This window comes from Nerophis lumbriciformis, linkage group LG23 (assembly GCF_033978685.3).
Source record: "Nerophis lumbriciformis linkage group LG23, RoL_Nlum_v2.1, whole genome shotgun sequence".
Taxonomy (NCBI): domain Eukaryota; kingdom Metazoa; phylum Chordata; class Actinopteri; order Syngnathiformes; family Syngnathidae; genus Nerophis; species Nerophis lumbriciformis.
Window position 1 is genome coordinate 39,615,828 of NC_084570.2, and position 23,923 is coordinate 39,639,750.

Here is a 23,923-nt window from a genome sequence, read left to right on the forward strand (position 1 = left end):
GTTGTACACAACATGCTGAACAAAAGTGTGCTCAGATTAGAGACGTCTCCCTAATTCACTTTCTTCTTGTCCTTTCTTCTTTTACTGCCTTCATTGTCCATTCCAGTCTCACATGTTCCAGTCTCGCATGTTCCAGTCTCGCATGTTCCAGTCTCACATATTCAAGTCTTGCATTTTCCAGTCTCACATATTTCAGTCTCACATATTCAAGTCTCACATGTTCCAGTCTCACATGTTCCAGTCTCACATATTCCAGTCTCGCATATTCCAGTCTCACATATTCCAGTCTCACATATTCCAGTCTCGCATATTCCAGTCTTGCATGTTCCGGTCTCCCATGTTCCAATCTTGCATGTTCCGGTCTCGCACATTCCAGTCTCACATATTCCAGTCTCGCATGTTCCAGTCTCGCATGTTCCAGTCTCTCATATTCCAGTCTCGCATGTTCCAATCTCGCATGTTCCAGTCTCGCATGTTCCAGTCTCACATATTGTAGTCTCACATGTTCCAGTCTCACATATTGTAGTCTCACATGTTCCAGTCTCGCATGTTCCAATCTCGCATGTTCCAGTCTCGCATGTTCCAGTCTCACATATTGTAGTCTCACATGTTCCAGTCTCGCGTGTTCCAGTCTCACACATTCCAGTCTCGCATGTTCCAGTCTCGCATGTTCCAGTCTCACATATTCCAGTCTCGCATATTCCAGTCTCTCATATTCCAGTCTCGCATGTTCCAATCTCGCATGTTCCAGTCTCGCACGTTCCAGTCTCGCATGTTCCAGTCTCACATATTCAAGTCTCGCATGTTCCAGTCTCGCATGTTCCAGTCTCGCATGTTCCAGTCTCGCATGTTCCAGTCTCGCATGTTCCAGTCTCGCATGTTCCAGTCTCACATGTTCCAGTCTCGCATATTCCAGTCTCACATGTTCCAGTCTCACATGTTCCAGTCTCGCATATTCCAGTCTCACATGTTCCAGTCTCACATGTTTCAGTCTCGCATATTCCAGTCTCACATGTTCCAGTCTCACATGTTCCAATCTCACATATTCAAGTCTCGCATGTTCCAGTCTCGCATATTCCAGTCTCGCATATTGCATTCTCACATGTTCCAGTCTCACATATTCAAGTCTCGCATGTTCCAGTCTAGCATATTGCAGTCTCACATATTCCAGTCTAACATGTTCCAGTCTCACATATTCAAGTCTCGCATGTTCCAGTCTCGCATGTTCCAGTCTCGCATGTTCCAGTCTCGCATGTTCCAGTCTCGCATGTTCCAGTCTCGCATGTTCCAGTCTCACATGTTCCAGTCTCGCATATTCCAGTCTCACATGTTCCAGTCTCACATGTTCCAGTCTCGCATATTCCAGTCTCACATGTTCCAGTCTCACATGTTCCAGTCTCGCATATTCCAGTCTCACATGTTCCAGTCTCACATGTTCCAATCTCACATATTCAAGTCTCGCATGTTCCAGTCTCGCATATTCCAGTCTCGCATATTGCATTCTCACATGTTCCAGTCTCACATATTCAAGTCTCGCATGTTGCAGTCTAGCATATTGCAGTCTCACATGTTCCAATCTCACATATTCCTGTCTGGCATGTTCCAGTCTCGCATATTCCAGTCTCAAATATTCAAGTCTTGCATGTTCCAGTCTCACATTTTCCAGTCTCACATATTCAAGTCTCGGATGTTCCAGTCTCACATGTTCCAGTCTAGCATACTGCAGTCTCACATATTCCAGTCTAACCTGTTCCAGTCTCACATATTCAAGTCTCGCATGTTCTAGTCTCGCATGTTCCAGTCTCGCATGTTCCAGTCTCGCATATTCCAGTCTCACATGTTCCAGTCTCACATGTTCCAGTCTCGCATATTCCAGTCTCACATGTTCCAGTCTCACATGTTCCAGTCTCGCATATTCCAGTCTCACATGTTCCAGTCTCACATGTTCTAGTCTCGCATACTCCAGTCTCACATGTTCCAGTCTCACATATTCCGGTCTCGCATGTTCCGGTCTCGCATATTCCAGTCTCACATGTTCCAGTCTCACATGTTCCAGTCTCGCATGTTCCAGTCTCACATGTTCCAGTCTCACATATTCCAGTCTCGCATGTTCCAGTCTCACAATATCCAGTCTCGCATATTCCAGTCTCGTATGTTCCAGTCTTGCATGTTCCAGTCTTGCATGTTCCAGTCCTGCATGTTCCAGAGTCACATATTCCAGTCTCATATGTTCCAGTCTTGCATGTTCCAGTCTCACATGTTCCAGTCTCACATGTTCCAGTCTCACATATTCCAGTCTCACATATTCCAGTCTCACATATTCAAGTCTTGCATGTTCCAGTCTCACATGTTCCAGTCCCACATATTCAAGTCTCACATATTCAAGTCTTGCATGTTCCAGTCTCATATGTTCCAGTCTCACATGTTCCAGTCTCACATATTCAAGTCTCACATATTCAAGTCTCGCATGTTTCAGTCTCACATATTCCAGTCTCGCATGTTCCAGTCTCACAATACCCAGTCTCGCATATTCCAGTCTCGTATGTTCCAGTCTTGCATGTTCCAGTCCTGAATGTTCCAGTCTCGCGTGTTCCAGTCTCACATATTCCAGTCGAGCATATTGCAGTCTCACACATTCCAGTCTCGCATGTTCCAGTCTCGCATGTTCCAGTCTCTCATATTCCAGTCTCGCATGTTCCAATCTCACATGTTCCAGTCTTGCATGTTCCAGTCTCACATGTTCCAGTCTCACATATTCCAGTCTCACATATTCCAGTCTCACATATTCAAGTCTTGCATGTTCCAGTCCCTCATATTCAAGTCTCACATATTCAAGTCTTGCATGTTCCAGTCGCGTAAAGCCAGCATTTAAACACGTGACGCCGCAGCCTCCTGCCGACCTGATGCTCCACCCACCATCAAGCGTTTCAGGACGATCAGAGCATGTGGAAGGAAGTCATAACATTTATAATTTTTCACCACAAGGGGGCGATAACGGCGCCTCAGTAGTCATGCAGTTGCGTCCCACCCAACACCCCTCCCCCAACATCAAACATTTCAGGAAGATCGGAGCCTCTGGAAAGAAATCATAAGTTTAATAGTTTTTACTTTTTTGGCCTAAAAATGGCAGAGGGAAACACAAAACAGGAAAAACCACCAAAATAAAAGCGCAGGACAGGAAGTGAACCAAAAACTGAAAAACTCCCACAAAACAAAACAAGGAATGACCGGCAGTGAGAGGTCGCAACACCAAGAAGGCCGACTTCCTGTTGGTTTTCAAATATGGCTTCTTGAGACTTTAGCCTGCGTCCTCTAAAGATAGTCATCTCCAGCCATTTTGGTGACGTTACGCTAATAATTTCTTCTCATTTTCAAAGGGGGCGCTAGAGAGTCAGTGTTCGTGTTCGTGTTCGATCCCGGCAAAATATCCACTCTTTCGCCAGACTGCCCATCCATCCATCCATCCATTTTCTACCGCTTATTCCCTTTGGGGTCGCGGGGGGCGCTGGAGCCTATCTCAGCTACAATCGGGCGGAAGGCGGGGTACACCCTGGACAAGTCGCCACCTCATCGCAGGCCAGACTGCCCGTGCTTGCAAAAAGTGGTGAGTTTCTCAAAGATGCAAACATGCTGATGTTACAGCAGGGTTTCACTTTTCTGCTTAACAAAGCTCCCCAGCAGGAAGGTGAGTGTTTGTTTTTGGTCGTTGACTTTTATTTTCATTAATGCAAATTAAAAGAGAAAAAAAAACCATTGTTATACGTCACAGGTGTGGAACTTAAGGTCCCAGGGACAGATCTGGGTCACCGCTTCGTTTCCTGTGGCCCACGAAAACCTGCATCAGTAAAGTACTTGATCTTTTCTCACTAAATGTATTCACTCTTTCAATTTTGGCAGAAAAAGTCTACGTCTTTTAAACTTGAGAAAAATCTGCACATGCAAAAAAAACATTGTATAAACACAGTAAATAATATTTATAATAACAGTAAAAAACAGTCCTGGTCAGATCTTGTCTACCAATTTAAGTCCTGGTCTTATCAGGCCTACTAATCTAAGTCCTGGTCAGATCGAGTCCACCAGTCTAAGTCTCTGACCATGAACTGATGATGGATGAGAGTCCACACGTGATTTAAGACAAACTGAACAGTCCAGTTGCGATGGATCCACTGCCCTGAGAAGGCTTATCAGAGCAGACTCTGGTATCAGAGTCCCTTTAAACCGAACCAAACATGACAAGTGTGAACACACCCCTCAGTCCCTTGGCCACCTTATCCTGACACTCTGACCCTCAGACCAGATCCACTACTTTTTCGGGGAAATCCAACGAAACTGAATGCCTCCCGTGTTGTTGTGGAGTTGCTGGGGTCCACTCTTGTACCCTTGAGATGTGAAAAGCAAACAAAGACAAGGACTGGAACACTAAGTAGAAACCAGGCAGTCCATCTGGAAGCGGTCACCCAAAGTGCTGCTGGTTCTGCTCCGGCTGGAAGTTGCGGTCGGGGCAAACCTTCTGCACCAGCCTATAGTTGGTGCCGGTGAAGGCGATGAAGATGCAAATGACCTTGAAGGGTTTAGCGCAGATCCACGCCGCCTGCGACTGCGTGTTTTCCGAGTAGCAGGTCTGACCCGGGTCGTACATGCAGGGCTTGGTCTTCTTGGACCGGTTGGTTCTTTGGTACTCCACACGGCAGTTGAGCTCAGTCATGACCGCCAGGTCCTGCTGCTGCTTGAGAAGGTCTGGAGTAATTGTGCTGGATTGGACTCGGGATGCCAGGTCTGGTAACAGGACAGAGTTCCCCGTGTGAATGCTTTCAACTACTGGGTCCAGAACCTCCAAGGCAACCGGCTTAGAAGGTGGCACGATGCTGACGGTTATATTCCCCAGGTGCGAGGAGTTGTGGCGGAAGTAGACGCTGAAAGTGCCGTTGACATGGTCCACAATCTTCCCGGTCACCACAAGACTGAACTTCAGAGTTTTCACATTGAAGTAAAAGTCGCCCCAGCCCAGAATCTTCTTGGACTTGGGGGACACTTTGGGATGAGGCTTGGATTTGTAGAGATGCTGGTCCAGGGAGAAGTTCTGAGGCCAACTGTAGGGACTGAGGGAGCCGTACGCCGGGGTTTTGTATTTGGTGGAGATGATCTGTAAGTCCTTGGAGATGTGTTGGAACTTCAAGGACGCGCCCACTGCGTCTACTCGTCCTCCGTCAACTCGTCCTCTGTCTACTCGTCCTTCGTCATCTACTCGTCCTCCGTCTACTCGTCCTCCTCCTACTCGTCCTCCGTCTACTCGTCCTCCGTCTACTCGTCCTGCGTCATCTGCTCTCCATCCAGAGGCTTTGCTTGTTTCTTGGACCTGCGAAGAACCAGACAGGAAGAACTAAATTACTTTCTTCTGGGCCATGTGGGCTTTGGTCAACCTCACTCCCTGACCACTTCAAGAGTGGTGCTGCACCCTCGTCTCCAAAACTACCATCATGTTTTAAAAACTTACACAATTTAAATCATAATAAAACACAATAATCATGAAAAAACACAATAATAATAAAAACACAATAAAAATAAAAAACAATAATAATAAAAACTAAATAATAAAAAACACAATAATAATAAAAAACACAATAATAATAAAAAACATTATAATAATAAAAACACAATAATAAAAATACACAATAATAATAACAACACAATAATACAAATACACAGTAATAAAAAATAAATAAAAACACAATAATAATAATAATACAAATAGTATAACCTTGGCTTAAAGTGTTGTGTCAGCAGATATGAAATATTGAAATAGGATGTGTGAGTATTGTAATATATATATATATATATATATATATATATATATATATATATATATATATATATATATATATATATATATATATACAAAGTACAAAAGCAGTGATGTTGTCATGTTGTGTAAATGGTAATTTTCAACTTATATTCAATTGAATAGACTGCAAAGACAAGATATTTCATGTTCACACTGAGAAACTTTGTTATTTTTTGCAAATATTAGTTCATTTGGAATTTGATGCCTGTTTCAAAAAAGCTGGCACAAGTGGCAAAAAAGACTGAGGAAGGTGAGGAATGCTCATCAAATACTTATTTGGAACATCCCACAGGTGAACAGGCTAATTGGGAACAGGTGGGTGCCATGATTGGGTATAAAAGCAGCTTCCATGAAATGCTCACTCATTCACAAACAAGGATGGAGCGATGGTCACCACTTTGTCAACAAATGCCTGAGCAAATTGTTTACGAACAACATTTCTCAAGCAGCTATTGCAAGGAATTTAGAGATTTCACCATCTCCGGTCCGTAATATCATCAAAAGGTTCAGAGAATCTGGAGAAATCACTCCACGTAAGCCATGATATTACGCACCTTGGATCCCTCAGGCGGTACTGCATCAAAAAGCCACATCAGTGTGTAAAGGATATCAACATGAGCTCAGGAACACTTCAGAAAACCACTGTCAGTAACTACAGTTGGTCGCTACATCTGTAAGTGCAAGTTAAAACTGTACTATGCAAAGCCAAAGCCATTTATCAACAACACCCAGAAACGCTTTGCTGGGACCGAGCTCATCTAAGATGGACTGATGCAAAGTGGAAAAGTGTTCTGTGGTCTGACGAGTCCACATTAATTAAACATCTTGTCTTTGCAGTCTATTCAATTGAATATAAGTTCAAAACGATTTGCAAATCAGTGTATTCTCTTTTTATTTACGTGACAACTTCACTGCTTTTGTACTTTGTATATGTGTGTGTATATATATTTTTATTTACATGTATATATATAAAATATATATATAAATATATATACTGTGTATATATATATATATATATACATATATATATATATATATATATATATATATATATATATATATATATGTATATATACATATATTTATATATGTATATATATATATATATATATGTATATATATACATATGTATATGTATATATATACATATGTATATATATATATATATACATATGTATGTATGTATGTATATATATATATATATATATATATATATATATATATATATATGTATATATATACATATATATATCAGCGACGTGCAGTCAGGGGAGGCAGGTGAGGCGGGGCTTCACGTGCCATCATGGAAAGAAAAAAAAATTAAAAAGAAAAAATAAATGAAATTGTTATATGTATCCAGTGATTATACTCTAAAGTTATTTTCCATTTAACTTCACCAGTTTTAAATGATTTTTTTATTCAAAATCGCTGAATTTTCACATTTGCCGTTCAAATACTGAGAAGAGACTTGCGGTGATCAGCAGCCAGTTGAGGCACGTCACTCAGTTGTGCCTCAACATGGATTGCGGACTCGGCTAACTGCTGGCCTGCTGTGCAGTGAGACCGTATTGCTATATGAATTATATTATACATTTCCATAGTTTAGTTAGCTGAGGTATATAATGTACAGTGTATTTTGTCAACAACTGTATGTGTGTAACGTATTTCTTGTGCTGAGCAATCATAAAACTGCTGCGAAGACGCACTGTGTGAGGCTCGCAGAAATCCCGCCTCCTGGTGGTAGAGGGCGCTAGTGATCCCAGGGAGCATTCATGCGACTACTCTGCTGCAGAAGAAGTGACAACAAGCAGCAACAATTAGCTGCGATCGTTTATTTTTTCCTCCCGCCTGGACGTTTAACATGGAGGATTACATATCTAAAATAAAACAGTTTTCTAAACTGGACTTTCAATCGAAGCAGGAGGTAATAATTAAAGGAAGATCTCCATCGAGATTTTTAAAACTGAAGAAAGATAAGGAAGACTTCTTTAAACAAGTTATCGATGCTTTTGTTCAAAAGGAGCTGCGCATGGACTTCATTTATAAGTAAAGGTAAGACCATAATAACGTTTTTTTTATTTATTAAATGTGCTTTTTTGTGTGCTACAGTTTGTATGTGTAAAGTTAAAGTAAAGTTAAAGTACCAATGATTGTCACACACACTAGGTGTGGTAAAATTTGTCCTCTGCATTTGACCCATCCCCTTGATCACCCCCTGGGAGGTGAGGGGAGCAGTGGGCAGCAGCGGCGCCGCGCCCGGGAATCATTTTTGGTGATTTAACCCCCAATTCTAACCCTTGATGCTGAGTGCCAAGCAGGGAAGAATGCTGGTATGAGCTTTTAAACATAACCCGTTAACTGCTGCCAATCAAATGGTGAATAAGATACTCTTTAGGGTTCATATCTTTGTAAATCTGACTGTGATGAAGTCAGTGCCTCACCAGCCATCAACCTCACCGCACGTCACTGGTGTATATATACATATGTATACATATATATGTATTTATGTATGTGTATATATATATATATATATATATATATATATATATATATATATATTTATATATATATATATATATATATATATATATATATAGGTATATACATATATATATATATATATATATATATATATATATATATATATATATATATATGTATATAAAATGTAACATACAGTGGTGTGAAAAAGATTCTTGTGGAGAAAGAAGGTGACTTTTCCTTCCGAGCAGGAAGTTTGTGGTGAAGTACATAAAGTAAATGAAGTAGTACAAGTGACATGTACTTGTCACACTGCAGCTGCTCCTCATTAAAAAGTACAATTTGAGGTACAACTTTTACACTGTGACTCACCAACTTTTTCTGACAGCACATCCTTGTTATGACAGCAGCAACTTTCTCCTGACCAACTTTCTAACTTCTCCTTTTTCTAGTCAGCTCACCTGAAACTACTCTCTCAATTACTCCCTCTACTCTATGTACTCTATATACCATATGTACTCTATGTACTCTATGTACAGTAATGTGTACTGTACTGTATATACTGTGTACTATACTGTATGTACTGTGTACTATACTGTATTTACTCCAAATGCTGTACTGTATATATTCTATGTATACTGTGTGTACTGTATATACTATAAGTATTGTGTACTATGCTGTATGTACTATGTGTACTATACTGTATATACTCTATGCACTGTACTGTATATATTATATGTACTGTAGTGTGTACTGTGTGTACTGAATATACTGTATGTATTGTGTACTATGTTGTATGTACTAAATGTACTATACTCTATGTACTCTATGTACTGTACTGTGTACTGTATTTTGTATACTCCATGTACTGTACTGTACTGTACTGTATATATTCTATGTCCTGTAGTGTGTGTACTGTATATCCCCTTTGTACTGTGTACTATACTGTATATACGCTATGTACTGTACTGTGTACTGTACTGTGTGTGCTGTATATACTGTATGTACTGTGTGCACTATACTGTATGTACTCTATGTATTGTACTGTGTGCTACACTGTACTGTATATACTGTGTATATTCTTTATGTACTGTGTGTACTGTACTGTATATATTTTATGTACTGTGTATTCAGATGGACTGATGCAAAGTGAAAAAGTGTTCTGTGGTCTGACGAGTCCACATTTCAAATTGTTTTTGGAAACTGTGGAAGTCGTGTCCTCCGGACCAAAGAGAAAAAGAACCATCCGAACTGTTCTTGGTTTCAAAGTGTAAAAGGCAGAATCTGTGATGGTATGGGGGTGTATTAGTGCCCAAGACATGAGTAAGGTACACATCTGTGAAGGCACCATTAATGCTGAAAGGTATATACAGCTTTTGGAGCAACATATGTTGCCATCCAAGCAACGTTACCATGGACGCCCCTGCTTATTTCAGCAAGACAATGCCAAGCCAGGTGTTACAACAGCGTGGCTTCATAGTAAAAGAGTGCGGGTACTAGACTGGCCTGCCTGTAGTCCAAACCTGTCTCTCATTGAAAATGTGTTTATTTATGATTTACACAAGGTGCCAGCTTCACTGGTTTTGGGTTTTGTTTACTCCTCTGAGATGCGGAATTATTATCTGATCAATAATCAATGAAGGTCATGAACATAAAACAAGTTAAATTTAAAGTACCAATGATTGTCACACACACACACTAGGTGTGGCAAAATTATTAAAAGATGAGTACAGCTGGCAGCTGGTTACTTGTTTACTGAAGTGGACTTTATTAATATCTTTATTTTTAATATTTGTCTTTGCGATTTAGTCTATGTCAGGGGTCGGCAACCTTTACCAGTCAAAGAGCCATTTTGACCAGTTTCACAAATTAAAGAAAACAATGGGAGACACAAAAATCTTTTGAAATTTAAAATGAATTAACGCTGCATACAAAGTTTTTTTTTTTGCTTTGTGCTATGTATAAACTATGGGCCTCAGACACTCGGCCCACACCTTATTATGAAAAACCTTGTTATGAAAATTGAATGTTAGTGCGGCCGCGGGTTTAATATGAATGGCGCTTGACAGCGTCATACTTGTCAACCCTCGAGATTTTTCCGGCAGACTACTAATTTCAAGGCAATTGTCCCCTCGAACGTGCCGTGATGGTGCGGCATTTAGCGCCCACTACAAACAGCGTGCCGGCCCTGCCACACGTTGTATGGGACTTCTGCTTTCTCACGTAAGTGACAGCAAGCATACTTATATATATGAATACATGTGTATATATATTTATATATATAATATATTGTACTATAATTATATGTATGTATATATATATATATATATATATATATATATATATATATATATATATATATACACATATACATACACATATGTTTATGTAAATACCTATGTACGCATGTTTGTGTTACATATACATATATCGATATATATGTATATATCTTTGTTTATTTAAATGAGTGTATGTATGCATGTATGTGTTACATACACATCTGTACATATATATATATATATATATATATATATATATACAAATCCCGTTTCCATATGAGTTGGGAAATTGTGTTAGATGTAAATATAAACGGAATACAATGATTTGCAAATCCTTTTCAACCCATATTCAATTGAATGCACTACAAAGACAAGATATTTGATGTTCAAACTCATAAACTTTTTTTTTTTTTTGCAAATAATAATTAACTTAGAATTTCATGGCTGCAACACGTGCCTAAGTAGTTGGGAAAGGGCATGTTCACCACTGTGTTACATGGCCTTTCCTTTCAACAACACTCAGGAAACGTTTGGGAACTGAGGAGACACATTTTTTAAGCTTCTCAGGTGGAATTCTTTCCCATTCTTGCTTGATGTACAGCTTAAGTTGTTCAACAGTCCGGGGGTCTCCGTTGTGGTATTTTAGGCTTCATAATGCGCCACACATTTTCAATGGGAGACAGGTCTGGACTACAGGCAGGCCAGTCTAGTACCCGCACTCTTTTACTATAACGCCAGGTTGATGTAACACGTGGCTTGGCATTGTCTTGCTGAAATAAGCAGGGGCGTCCATGGTAACGTTGCTTGGATGGCAACATATGTTGCTCCAAAACCTGTATGTACCTTTCAGCATTAATGGCGCCTTCACAGATGTGTAAGTTACCCATGTCTTGGGCACTAATATACCCCCATACCATCACAGATGCTGGCTTTTCAACTTTGCGCCTATAACAATCCGGATGGTTCTTTTCCTCTTTAGTCCGGAGGACACGACGTCCACAGTTTCCAAAAACAATTTGAAATGTGGACTCGTCAGACCACAGAACACTTTTCCACTTTGTATCAGTCCATCTTAGATGAGCTCAGGCCCAGCGAAGCCGACGACGTTTCTGGGTGTTGTTGATAAACGGTTTTCGCCTTGCATAGGAGAGTTTTATCTTGCACTTACAGATGTAGCGACCAACTGTAGTTACTGACAGTGGGTTTCTGAAGTGTTCCTGAGCCCATGTGGTGATATCCTTTACACACTGATGTCGCACATCAGCGGCGCACGTCTGCCCGGATGCCTGGCCAATAGAACCGGACCATTACCCGGTTGAGTGTCTTATCATACCCCATGTGGCCGGCCATGGGGTTAAAGTGCGCTACCTGGAAAACCGTGTCCTTGTCTCCAGAGTCCAAGGACAAAACGTCGTTCTCCACTCCGGAAGGATTATACCAGTTCGTGACCCCTCCGTTCGGCTTGTTCGGTGCGCCCGCCACATTTCAGAGACTCATGGACCGGGTACTGCGTCCCCACGCTGCATATGCTGTCGCCTACCTGGATGATGTTATCATCCAGAGTGGCAGCTGAGCGGAGCATATGCAGAGGGTGGGGGCGGTGCTCGAGTCCCTGAGGCGGGCAGGGCTTACAGCCAACCCGGCGAAGTGCGCAGTTGGCCGGAGGGAGGTACAGTATCTGGAATACCACTTGGGAGGAGGGCAGGTGTGCCCGCAGGTAGATAAAACAGCAGCAATTGCGGCATGCCCGACTCCCAAGACGAAAAAAGATGTGAGGCAGTTTTTGGGGCTGGCAGGTTACTACCAGAGGTTCATCCCCCGGTTTTCCAACCTGACCAGCCCACTAACCGACCTCACCCAAAAGGGTGCTCCAGAACTGGTCCAGTGGTCGGGGCAGTGCCAGCAGGCGTTTGAGAGAGTGAAGAAGGCCCTCTGCGAGGAGCCGGTCCTGCACATGCCTGATTTTTCTTTCCCGTTCTGTTTGCAGGCTGACGCGTCGGGCAGAGGGCTGGGCGCTGTTTTGTCCCAGCAGGTGGGGGGCATCGACCGCCCAGTGCTGTACATTAGCCGAAAACTCTCAGACCGGGAGGCATACTACCTCCTGGGGCGCTCATTTGGCCTCTGCTCGGACCACAAACCCCTCCAGTGGCTCCACCGCATGAAAGATGCCAACGCGCGAATCACCCGTTGGTATCTAGCTTTACAACCCTACAACTTCAGAGTGATCCACAGACCGGGGGCGCAGATGGCCGTGGCTGACTTCCTCTCCCGCTCCCACACGTAGGGGCGGGGGGTAGGCGCGGCCAGACGGCTACCCGGCCTGAGTCTGGCGGTGGAGGTATGTGAAGGGGGGCATGGTCTGCGGGCCTGCCGCGGAGCGGGGTGTGGACGAACCGGCCTCGAAGCACAGCTGGAAGGTGATTGGATTACCCAGCTGGAACTGATCATCCAATCACCTGCCATGCTTATTAGCAGCAGCCGGGCCGAGACACGAGGGTTGGAGTTGGAGTTATTGAGCAGACGTGCACTGGACATTGCGAGAGACTGAAAAGTCACAGAGCGGAACTGAACAGTTGGGTGTGTTTTCCTAGCGTGTGTGCGCTGCCAAATAAAAATACATTTCTAACACCAGACATCCGGGCTATCGTGGAGGTTTGTCGGCATCAGGTGGACCCACGGGTGGTAGACCTCCACACAGCCTTATTCCAAAATGGAATCAAATAATTTTTGTTCTCAAAATTCTACACACAATACCCCAAAATGACAATGTAAAAGTTGTTCTGTTTTTTTCCCCAAATTTTGCAAAGTTATTAAAATAAATAAAAACTCAGATGTAGGTAAGTATTGAGAGCCTCTGATCAATACTTAGTTGATGCACCTTTGCAGCAATTCCAGCCTCAAGTCTTTGTAAGTGCAATGCCACACCTATCTTTGCGAGTGTGATGCCACACCTATCTTTGTGAGTGCGATGCCACACCTATCTTTGTGAGTGCGATGTCACACCTATCTTCGCGAGTGTGATGCCACACCTATCTTTGTGAGTGTGATGCCGCACCTATCTTTGTAAGTGCAATGCCACACCTATCTTTGCGAGTGTGATGCCACACCTATCTTTGTGAGTGCGATGCCACACCTATCTTTGTGAGTGCGATGCCACACCTATCTTTGTGAGTGTGATGCCACACCTATCTTTGTGAGTGCGATGTCACACCTATCTTCGCGAGTGTGATGCCGCACCTATCTTTGTGAGTGCAATGCCACAACTATCTTTGTGAGTGCGATGCCACACCTATCTTTGTGAGTGTGATGCCACACCTATCTTTGCGAGTGTGATGCCACACCTATCTTTGTGAGTGCGATGCCACACCTATCTCTGTGAGTGCGATGTCCCACCTATCTTTGTGAGTGTGACGCCACACCTATATTTGTGAGTGTGATGCCACACCTATCTTTGTGAGTGCGATGCCACACCTATCTTTGTGAGTGCGATGCCACACCTATCTTTGTGAGTGTGATGCCACACCTATCTTTGCGAGTGCGATGCCACACCTATCTTTGCGAGTGTGATGCCACACCTATCTTTGTGAGTGCGATGCCACACCTATCTTTGTGAGTGCGATGTCACACCTATCTTCGCGAGTGTGATGCCACACCTATCTTTGCGAGTGTGATGCCACACCTATCTTTGCGAGTGTGATGCCACACCTATCTTTGTGAGTGCGATGCCACACCTATCTTTGTGAGTGCGATGTCACACCTATCTTTGCGAGTGTGATGCCACACCTATCTTTGCGAGTGTGATGCCACACCTATCTTTGTGAGTGCGATGCCACACCTATCTTTGTGAGTGCGATGTCACACCTATCTTTGTGAGTGCGATGCCACACCTATCTTTGCGAGTGTGATGCCACACCTATCTTTGCGAGTGTGATGCCACACCTATCTTTGTGAGTGCGATGCCACACCTATCTTTGTGAGTGCGATGTCACACCTATCTTCGCGAGTGTGATGCCACACCTATCTTTGTGAGTGTGATGCCGCACCTATCTTTGTGAGTGCAATGCCACAACTATCTTTGTGAGTGCGATGCCACACCTATCTTTGCGAGTGTGATGCCACACCTATCTTTGCGAGTGTGATGCCACACCTATCTTTGTGAGTGTGATGCCACACCTATCTTTGTGAGTGCGATGCCACACCTATCTCTGTGAGTGCGATGTCCCACCTATCTTTGTGAGTGTGACGCCACACCTATATTTGTGAGTGTGATGCCACACCTATCTTTGGGCACGTTGCACCTCTCAGCCTCCATCAGCTTGGATGGAAAGCCTTGGTTTTAATGTTTAAATATATTTGTATTGCTTTTCAACATGGAAGTTACTGCTTGTTCATTCCATCGAAGCTCTTCAGTTTGGCATACTAATTTTTCATGTTTTTTAACTTTGCCGTGACACTTTTGTCCTTCTTCTCACGGGGCAGTTACCCTGCAGCCCTGGGGCAGTTACCCTGCAGCCCTGGGGCAGTTACCATGGAGCCCTGGGGCAGTTACCCTGCAGCCCTTGGGCAGTTACCATGCAAGTCTGCCTAGCAACAGAGGTGACACAAACAATTAGCAGGATATCGTCTCCCAAAGTTCTGATGTCATTTCCTCACAGATATCATGTGTTTACAAAATAAAAGACTGTAAAAAATACATAAATAAGTAAAAAATCAGAACTTGTTAAGAAAATATATCTGGTGCATAACAACATAAAACATACAAGTATTTAGGAGTATTTCTCTACTTACTCATACAGTATTTATGTATTAACTCCTAAAATATTGATGTATTAACTCCTAAAGTATTTATGTATTAACGCATAAAGTATTTATATTTACTCATAAAGTATTTATGTATTAACTCAAAGAATTTATGGATTTACTCAAAGTATTTATATATTAACTCCTAAATATTTATGTAATAACTCCTAAAGTATTTATGTATTTACTGATAAAATACTTCTGTATTTACTCATTAATTATGTCTCTATTTACTGAGAGTATTTCTGCAGGTAGTACACTGAGAGAGTATTTGAGTAAGTAGTGAGAGAATATTTAGTACTCACGGCGGAGGGAAGAAGCGTCATGAAGAAAAAGAAGAAGAAGATCTTGCAAACATTCATCTTCATGTTGGAGAAAAAGACTGAGGAACATTCTACTCTCTTCTCTCTGCTGCTAACACACACACACACACATGCACACACACACACTTCATTATGTGTGTGCGTGTGTGTGTGTGTGTGTGTGTGTGTGTGTGTGTGTGTGTGTGTGACAGCCCCCCGCCCACTGAGAAGGTGTCTTCATGCAAAAAGAGGATTTGTAGGAATGATTTTGGCCAAAAATTGTGACAAACCCTAAATGTTCTTGATGTCAAACGTCCTTCATCGACCTTCAAGACGTTTTGGGAGAATTTTTGGAAGTGAATTTCTCGCCTTTGAATTTTGCAACTTTAAAATTGTATCATATTTTTTTTAAATACACTGTTTTAAACTTCAGTGTAAAAAAATCAGTAAAAAACAATTGGTGCGTAAAAATTTACTGTAAAAAAATATTTGCATAAAAAGTTAGTACAAAAAAATCATTTTATAATAACTTAGAGTATAAAAATTCAGTGTAAAAAAAATTCAGTGAAAAAAAATTTGGTGTGTAAAAATTCAGCATATGAAAATTCAGTGCAAAAAATCATTGTATAAAACAATATGTGTTAAAAAAATCATTAAAAACAAATCGGTGCGTAAAAATTGACTGTAAAAGAACATTGTATACAAAGTTAGTGTAGAAAAATTCAGTACAAAAAAATTGGTGTAAAAATTCAGTGTAAAAAAAAATCTGTAAAAAAAATTAGCTGTGTAAAAATTCAGCCTACGAAAATTCAGTGCAAAAAAAATAATTGTATAAAAATTCAGTGTAAAACATTTTTTTTAGAAAAATTTGGTATATAAATATTCAGAATGTAAAAGTTCGATGCAAATTTTTTTTTAAATTGTATAAAAATTCAGTGTACAAAAATCAGTGAAAAGAAAATGTTGCATAAAAATTCAGTGTATAAAAATTCAGTGCAAAAAAAAATGTGTATAAAAAATCTATATTAAAAAAATTTGTGAAAAAAACGTGGTACGTAAAAATTCACTGTAAACAAATATTTGTATACAAATTTAGTACAAAAAAATATTTGATAAAAACGTAGTGTATACATTTCAGTGTAAAAGAAATTGGTGCAGAAAAATTCAGTGCAAAAAAAACATTGTATAAAAATTCAGTCTAAAAAAAAATGGTGGTGCGTAAAAACTCACTGTAAAAAATTAATTGTGTAAAGATTTAATGTAAAAAAAAATCATGCAGACACCTGCTTCTGAGACAGGATCGATTGCTTCAGTCTTAATTTACTGGAAGTGGGTCTTAAGTTTTGAAGCCACAAATTGTTCGGCACTGAATTTTTTACACTGGATTTTTATACACAGATTATTTTACACTAAATATTTAACAAAATCATTTTTATACCCTGGTTTTTTTACACTGATTATTTTTACTCTGAGTTTTAAAACACTCAATTTCTATACACTGAATTCTAAAACACTGCATTTTTAAACAAATGCATTTTGCTCACACTTTTTTACTACTCTAACCACTCAGTGGCCTAGTGGTCAGAGTGTCCGCCCTGAGATCGGTAGGTTGTGAGTTCAAACCCCGCCCGAGTCATACCAAAGACTATAAAAATGGGACCCATTACCTCCCTGCTTGGCACTCAGCATCAAGGGTTGGAATTGGGGGTTAAATCACCAAAATGATTCACGGGCATGGCACCGCTGCTGCCCACTGCTCCCCTCACCTCCCAGGGGGTGAACAAGGGGATGGGTCAAATGCAGAGGACAAATTTCACCACACCTAGTGTGTGTGTGAGACAATCATTGGTACTTTAACTTTTTAACTTTACTTTAAAAGTAAAATTGTCAGCACAATTTGTTTAAAAAAATGTAACTCACAAAATTAAATTGCAAAAAATTCAGTAACATAAATCTAGTGTGTAAAAACACTTTTGTTAAAGACACAAATAGTCGTTCCATTTGATTTCATGCACTTACTCACCATTTAAATGTTTATAATGTGACAACTAGCCCCAGGAAATAATCACTAATAAAAACACATTATTATCATTATGGTGTAATCAAAGTATTATTAAACAATAGTCGTAAGAAAATACATTTAATAGATAAATATCACTAGTATCTCCCAGAAGTGAATGAAATGAAACTCTTCACAAGTATTAGAATGACAGTTTATATTCTCAAGGGACAACATTATAGAAAGTAATATATACATTGTTTACACTATACAGTACACACTAATAATGGAGTATATATGTTGCAATAAACGTTTGAAGAGTATCTATAAATAATAGCAGTTGTCATTCATCATAAACACAATAAGTGTCACTCCATATATTGGTATTATTATTATTATTATTTTGTTTACTGCCGTGTATGATTTAAAGACATGATTGACAACACCTTTTTACCATGAATTGATTAACGTGGACCCCGACTTAAACAAGTTGAAAAACTTATTCGGGTGTTACCATTTAGTGGTCAATTGTACAGAATATGTACTGTAATGTGCGATCTACTAATAAATCACATCTTTCTTACATTTTTACTTTGCTTTGTTTCTCTTCAGCGATCATAAATCAACTACAAGAACATTCAATATTCGACCAAACTCATTAGTGACTTACTACAGTCATACTTTCTTTACTTTTAAATACAACATGACAATAATACATCTCATGACGGCATACCTTCGTAGCGTGCTGATGGTACGGCGCATGCGCAAGAGACTGAGTTCCTTAAAGGCAACTAAAAAGGAAACCTATTGTCTTTAACATTGGCGTTGCTAGGCCTATTTTAGGGGGGCTCAAGCCCCCTTAAAATATTCTTAAGCCCCCCTAAATAATTTGGTGCGAAAAAATAAAATAGAAATTGTTTTTTTATTTTTATTTTTTTACAAGTACATGCCGACATATTCATTATAAAGTGGCCCGAATATGAGTTTAAATAAATAATCATATAACCTGTCATTATTCACTCAGTTTCCCCTTACTTCATAGCGTAAGGTAGAGCGCCCCTTTAGTGCGTCAGTATCCAATCCATTCCACTTGTTCATATAGAAAATGCCGACATCACTCAAAATCCAGTCCACATTTTCTCTGCAACCTTGCTTGCGGTCCTTGGACTTGTTCATATAGAAAATGCTCACATCACTCAAAATCCAGTCCGCATTTTCTCTGCGACCTTGCTTGCGGTCCTGCAGGTGTACGAAGCACACAGCACTGCAGAACAAGAACGTGAACGGTTGCAAAATGGACAAAAGAAACTTTTTCAAGAAAGTAAGTATTCATCACTGCTTGTATTAAAATGTATTAGCTCCACTTTACACCAGGTCTGTGTTTGACAAAAAGTTACATTCCCACTCTAAAACAATGCTGCTACTTAGTTAGCTAGTTTGCCTGAAATGCATCATGAAGGTCCTGGTTATTTATAAAGTTAAATGTGCACTCTTTTTTTACCATTTGCTATCTTTGGGGTTACTTCCTTCTGGAGCATCAGCTGTGTTTCTCACTTTACACATGGAGGAGAACAGGAGCTGAGCTCATTCACGTATGACTATCATCAGTAGATAATAATAATAATTACTCCACAGCCCATATTGACCTGTAGGAGTCAGGGCAGAAGAGCACATAAAGTGAGAGGGGAGAGGCCTCTACTGGAAAGGTGAGTAGGAGAATAATGATAGATATAAATAAATATTCTCCTAATTGTCAATCATTCTGGTGATGTTACGTAAGGACATATATATAATAGATTGTATTTGTAATCTACTTTACATTTGATTCCAAATCTCAAAGTGCTACAGAATTACAACCATTGCCGTTGTTAGGCCTATTTTGGCGTTGTAATAAATAAATAAATAAAAAATGGCTTATCGAAAAGCCATTTGTTTTATTTGATATATATATATATATATATATATATATATATATATATATATATATATATATATATATATATATATATATACATATGTCCTTACGTAACATCACCAGAATGATTGACAATTATGAGGACCAATAGTCAACATGATCTACAACATCCTCTATCCATCCATCCATTTTCTACCGCTTATTCTCTTTGCGGTCGCGGGGGGAGCTGGAGCCTATCTCGTATACCTTTAAGTCTTTCATATATATATATATATATATATATATATATATATATATGTGTATGAAAGACTTAATATGTATTTATATATACATATATATATATATATATACATATATATATATATATATGTATATATATTTTTATTTACATGTATATATATAAAATATATATATAAATATATATACTGTGTATATATATATATATATATATATATATATACATATATATATATATATATATATATATATATATATATATATATATATATATATATATATATATATGTATATATACATATATTTATATATGTATATATATATATATATATGTATATATATACATATGTATATGTATATATATACATATGTATATATATATATATATACATATATATATATATATATATATATATATATATATATATATATATATATATATATATATATATATATATATAAGAAAAACCCAGACACCATCTTTGTAGTCATTTTTTTCCTGCGTGGACTTCCGTCTTCCTTTACAATGAGTGAAGCTGCACGAAACCTTTTGTCTGCAATTGTAAATAATTTAGTTTTTAAGTTTTGTGTTTCTTGTAGAATCCATATAAAGTAATATACATTAGCCTATTGTTAAAATAATGAAAGAAAGATCATTAAATATATTTGTTTTATTGTATTGTTACATTAATAGCTGTTGTATTGTTATAGGATGGCTTGTTAAACATTTCATAGGATTTTCAGAGGGAGGAAAAACCAAGACATTTAATATAAAATGTAAAATGAATAAATACATAAAAAGAAAAAAAATGGTTAAAAGCCATCGTCCCGGAGAGCATTTAATTTCATCCCGGGCATTTTTTTACCGTCCCCGGGACGATGGGACTACGTTAATCTCAAGCCCTGGAAGTTACATTTTATTGTTTGCATTATTTGTTTCAGCATTGAAATTTGAAGATGGTCCCTCAGCTCTTTGACAGCTTTGGCTCTTTTTCAGATCAGCAGACGGACTCTAAGGCTTTCTTATTTACAGTATATATAAAGGTTTCTCATTTCTATTCAGACTTCCATATATATTTAATTTCCTTAATGGCTTGCCATAATATATATATATATATATATATATATATATATATATATATATATATAAATATATTACATATAAGCCAAATTATCCCGATCCAGATATTACTTTAATTCAAGTAATTAAGTAATATTTCCAGGGCTTGAATTTACAACCATTTTAGTCACATATGTGCCCAAAATGTAATCTGTGCAACTTCAAAATATTTGGGAACAAACAATTATTGTATTGTGAGCGAAAGTCGTGGCATTCGCCTCTATGTTGTGAATTAATAACATAGAGGCTAATGCCATGACTTTCATTGTGTGTCAGTGTATCTTGAAGGATCAAGCAAGTAATTGTTTCTTGTTGATGCTGTAAACAAAATGTCACTGTGCAAACCCATGTTTGTTGTTGTACTGAACACAGACTGAAAATAAACCGACTGAAATAATAATAATAACAATGAATAATTTCTAAGTATTTGTTAGCCGTTTGTGAGGTTTTGTGCTCGTGCGCTACGTTCGCTCACATCCTGGGCATCTCCTGGGGGCTTAGCCCCCCCTGTCTTTAAAAGCTAGTGACGCCCCTGGTCTTTAACAATATAAACACACACGCGTCTTTTACTTCATATTCATCATATAACAATTTAATATGTGACGGTAATAACTTGTATTACACTTGTAATGACATTTTGTTTTCACTCCCAGAATGCTTTGTGAATACACTCAGCAGTAAAATAAAGCTTTACGATACTTGAGCAAAAGACTATTCCAGTTTTTTAAGGTGGCACTGCGTTGTTGTGAGTGATGTGATGAAATGACATGTATTATATTAGTCAACTAAATGGTGCCACCTTAAGTTAATATGCTCTGTCTGGAAATGGACTTAGTCACAGAGTCTACTGTCAGAGAGAGTTTCAATTCACACCTCTGGAAGAACTTTGAACATATCACGAGGAAAGTGCTGGACATTGAGTCCGAGTGAACCATGTTCAGTTCCTCTATTGTCGAGGCGGCTGATTGGAGCTGTGGCCGCAAGGTAGTTGGTGTCTGCCGTGGTGGTAATCCCAGGACCTGCTGGTGGACAGCAGCGGTGAGGGATGTCGTCAGCCTGAAGAAAGAGTACTATTGTGTCCTTTTGACACATTGGACTCCAGAGGCAGCGGACAGGTACCGACAGGTCAAACGGTGTGCGGCTTCAGCGGTCGCAGAGGCAAAAACTCGGACAAGGGATGAGTTTGGGAAAGCCATGGAAAACGACTTCCAGACGGCTGTGAAGTGATTCTGGACCACCATCTGCCGCCTCAGGAAGGGGAAGCAGTGCACTATCAACACCGTGTATGGTGCTGATGGTGTTCTGCTGACCTCGACTGCGGATGTTGTGGATCGGTGGAGGGAATACTTCGAAGACCTCCTCAGTCCCACCAACACATCTATGAGGAAGCAGTGCCTGGGGAATCTGTGGTGGGCTCTCTTATTTCTGGGGCTGAGGTTGCCGAGGTAGTTAAAAAGCTCCTCGGTGGCAATGCCCCGGGGGTGGATGAGATCCGCCCGGAGTTCCTTAAGGCTCTGGATGCTGTGGGTTGACAAGACTCTGCAACATCGCGTGGACATTGGGGGCGGTACCTCTGGATTGGCAGACCGGGGTGGTGGTTCCTCTCCTTAAGAAGGTGAACCGGAGGGTGTTTTGATTGATTGATTGAAACTTTTATTAGTAGATTGCACAGTACAGTACATATTCCGTACAATTGACCACTAAATGGTAACACCCCAATAAGTTTTTCAACTTGTTTAAGTCGGGTTCCACGTTAATCAATTCATGGTGTGGTTCCAACTATCGTGGCATCACACTACTCAGCCTTCCCGGTAAGGTCTATTCAGGTGTACTGGAGAGGAGGCTACGCCGGATAGTCGAACCTCGGATCCAGGAGGAACTGGTTGTGGAACGGTAGACCAGCTCTATACTCTCGGCAGGGTCCTTGAGGGTGCATGGGAGTTTGCCCAACCAGTCTACATGTGCTTTGTGGACTTGGAGAAGGCATTCGACCGTGTCCCTCGGGAAGTCCTGTGGGGAGTGCTCAGAGAGTATGGGGTATCAGACTGTCTGATTGTGGCGGTCCGCTCCCTGTACGATCAGTGTCAGAGCTTGGTCCGCATTGCCGGCAGTAAGTCGGACCAGTTTTCAGTGAGGGTTGGACTCCGCCAAGGCTGCCCTTTGTCACCAATTCTGTTCATAACTTTTATGGACAGAATTTCTAGGCGCAGTCAGGGCGTTGAGAGGATCTGGTTTGGTGGTTGCAGGATTAGGTCTCTGCTTTTTGCAGATGATCTGGTCCTGATGGGTTCAACTGGCCAGGATCTTCAGCTCTCACTGGATCGGTTCGCAGCCGAATGTGAAGCGACTGGGATGAGAATCAGCACCTCCAAGTCCGAGTCCATGGTTCTCGCCCGGGAAAGGGTGCAGTGCCATCTCCAAGTTGGGGAGGAGATCTTGCCCCAAGTGGAGGAGTTCAAGTACCTAGGAGTCTTGTTCACGAGTGAGGGAAGAGTGGATCGTGAGATCAACAGGCGGATCGGTGCGGCGTCATCAGTAATGCGGACGCTGTATCGATCCATTGTGGTGAAGAAGGAGCTGAGCTGGAAGGCAAAGCTCTCAATTTAACGGTCGATCTACGTTCCCATCCTCACCTATGGTCATGAGCTTTGGGTTATGACCGAAAGGTCAAGATCACGGGTACAAGCGGCCGAAATGAGTTTCCTCCGCCGGGTGGCGGGGCTCTCCCTTAGAGACAGGGTGAGAAGCTCTGTCATCCGGGAGGAGCTCAGAGTAAAGCCGCTGCTCCTCCACATGGAGAGGAGCCAGATGAGGTGGTTCAGGCATCTGCTCAAGATGCCACCCGAACGCCTCCCTGTGTGCTTAGGCTGCTGCCCCCGCGACCCGACCTCGGATAAGCGGAAGAAAATGGATGGATGGATGGATGGACGATAGTAACATTCCACACT

General features: G+C 40.4%; 1 protein-coding gene across 1 annotated transcript; it reads right to left on the reverse strand.

The window, feature by feature from the left end:
* Positions 1–4,270: 4,270 nt before the first annotated feature.
* Positions 4,271–15,827, reverse strand: LOC133622557 (neurexophilin-2-like). Its single transcript, XM_061985387.2, has 2 exons — positions 15,708–15,827; positions 4,271–5,356 (listed from the first exon to the last, which is right to left on the reverse strand). The coding sequence occupies exons 1-2, from the start codon at positions 15,768–15,770 to the stop codon at positions 4,454–4,456; spliced, it is 966 nt and encodes a 321-aa protein (XP_061841371.1). The 5' UTR covers positions 15,771–15,827; the 3' UTR covers positions 4,271–4,453.
* Positions 15,828–23,923: the final 8,096 nt, after the last annotated feature.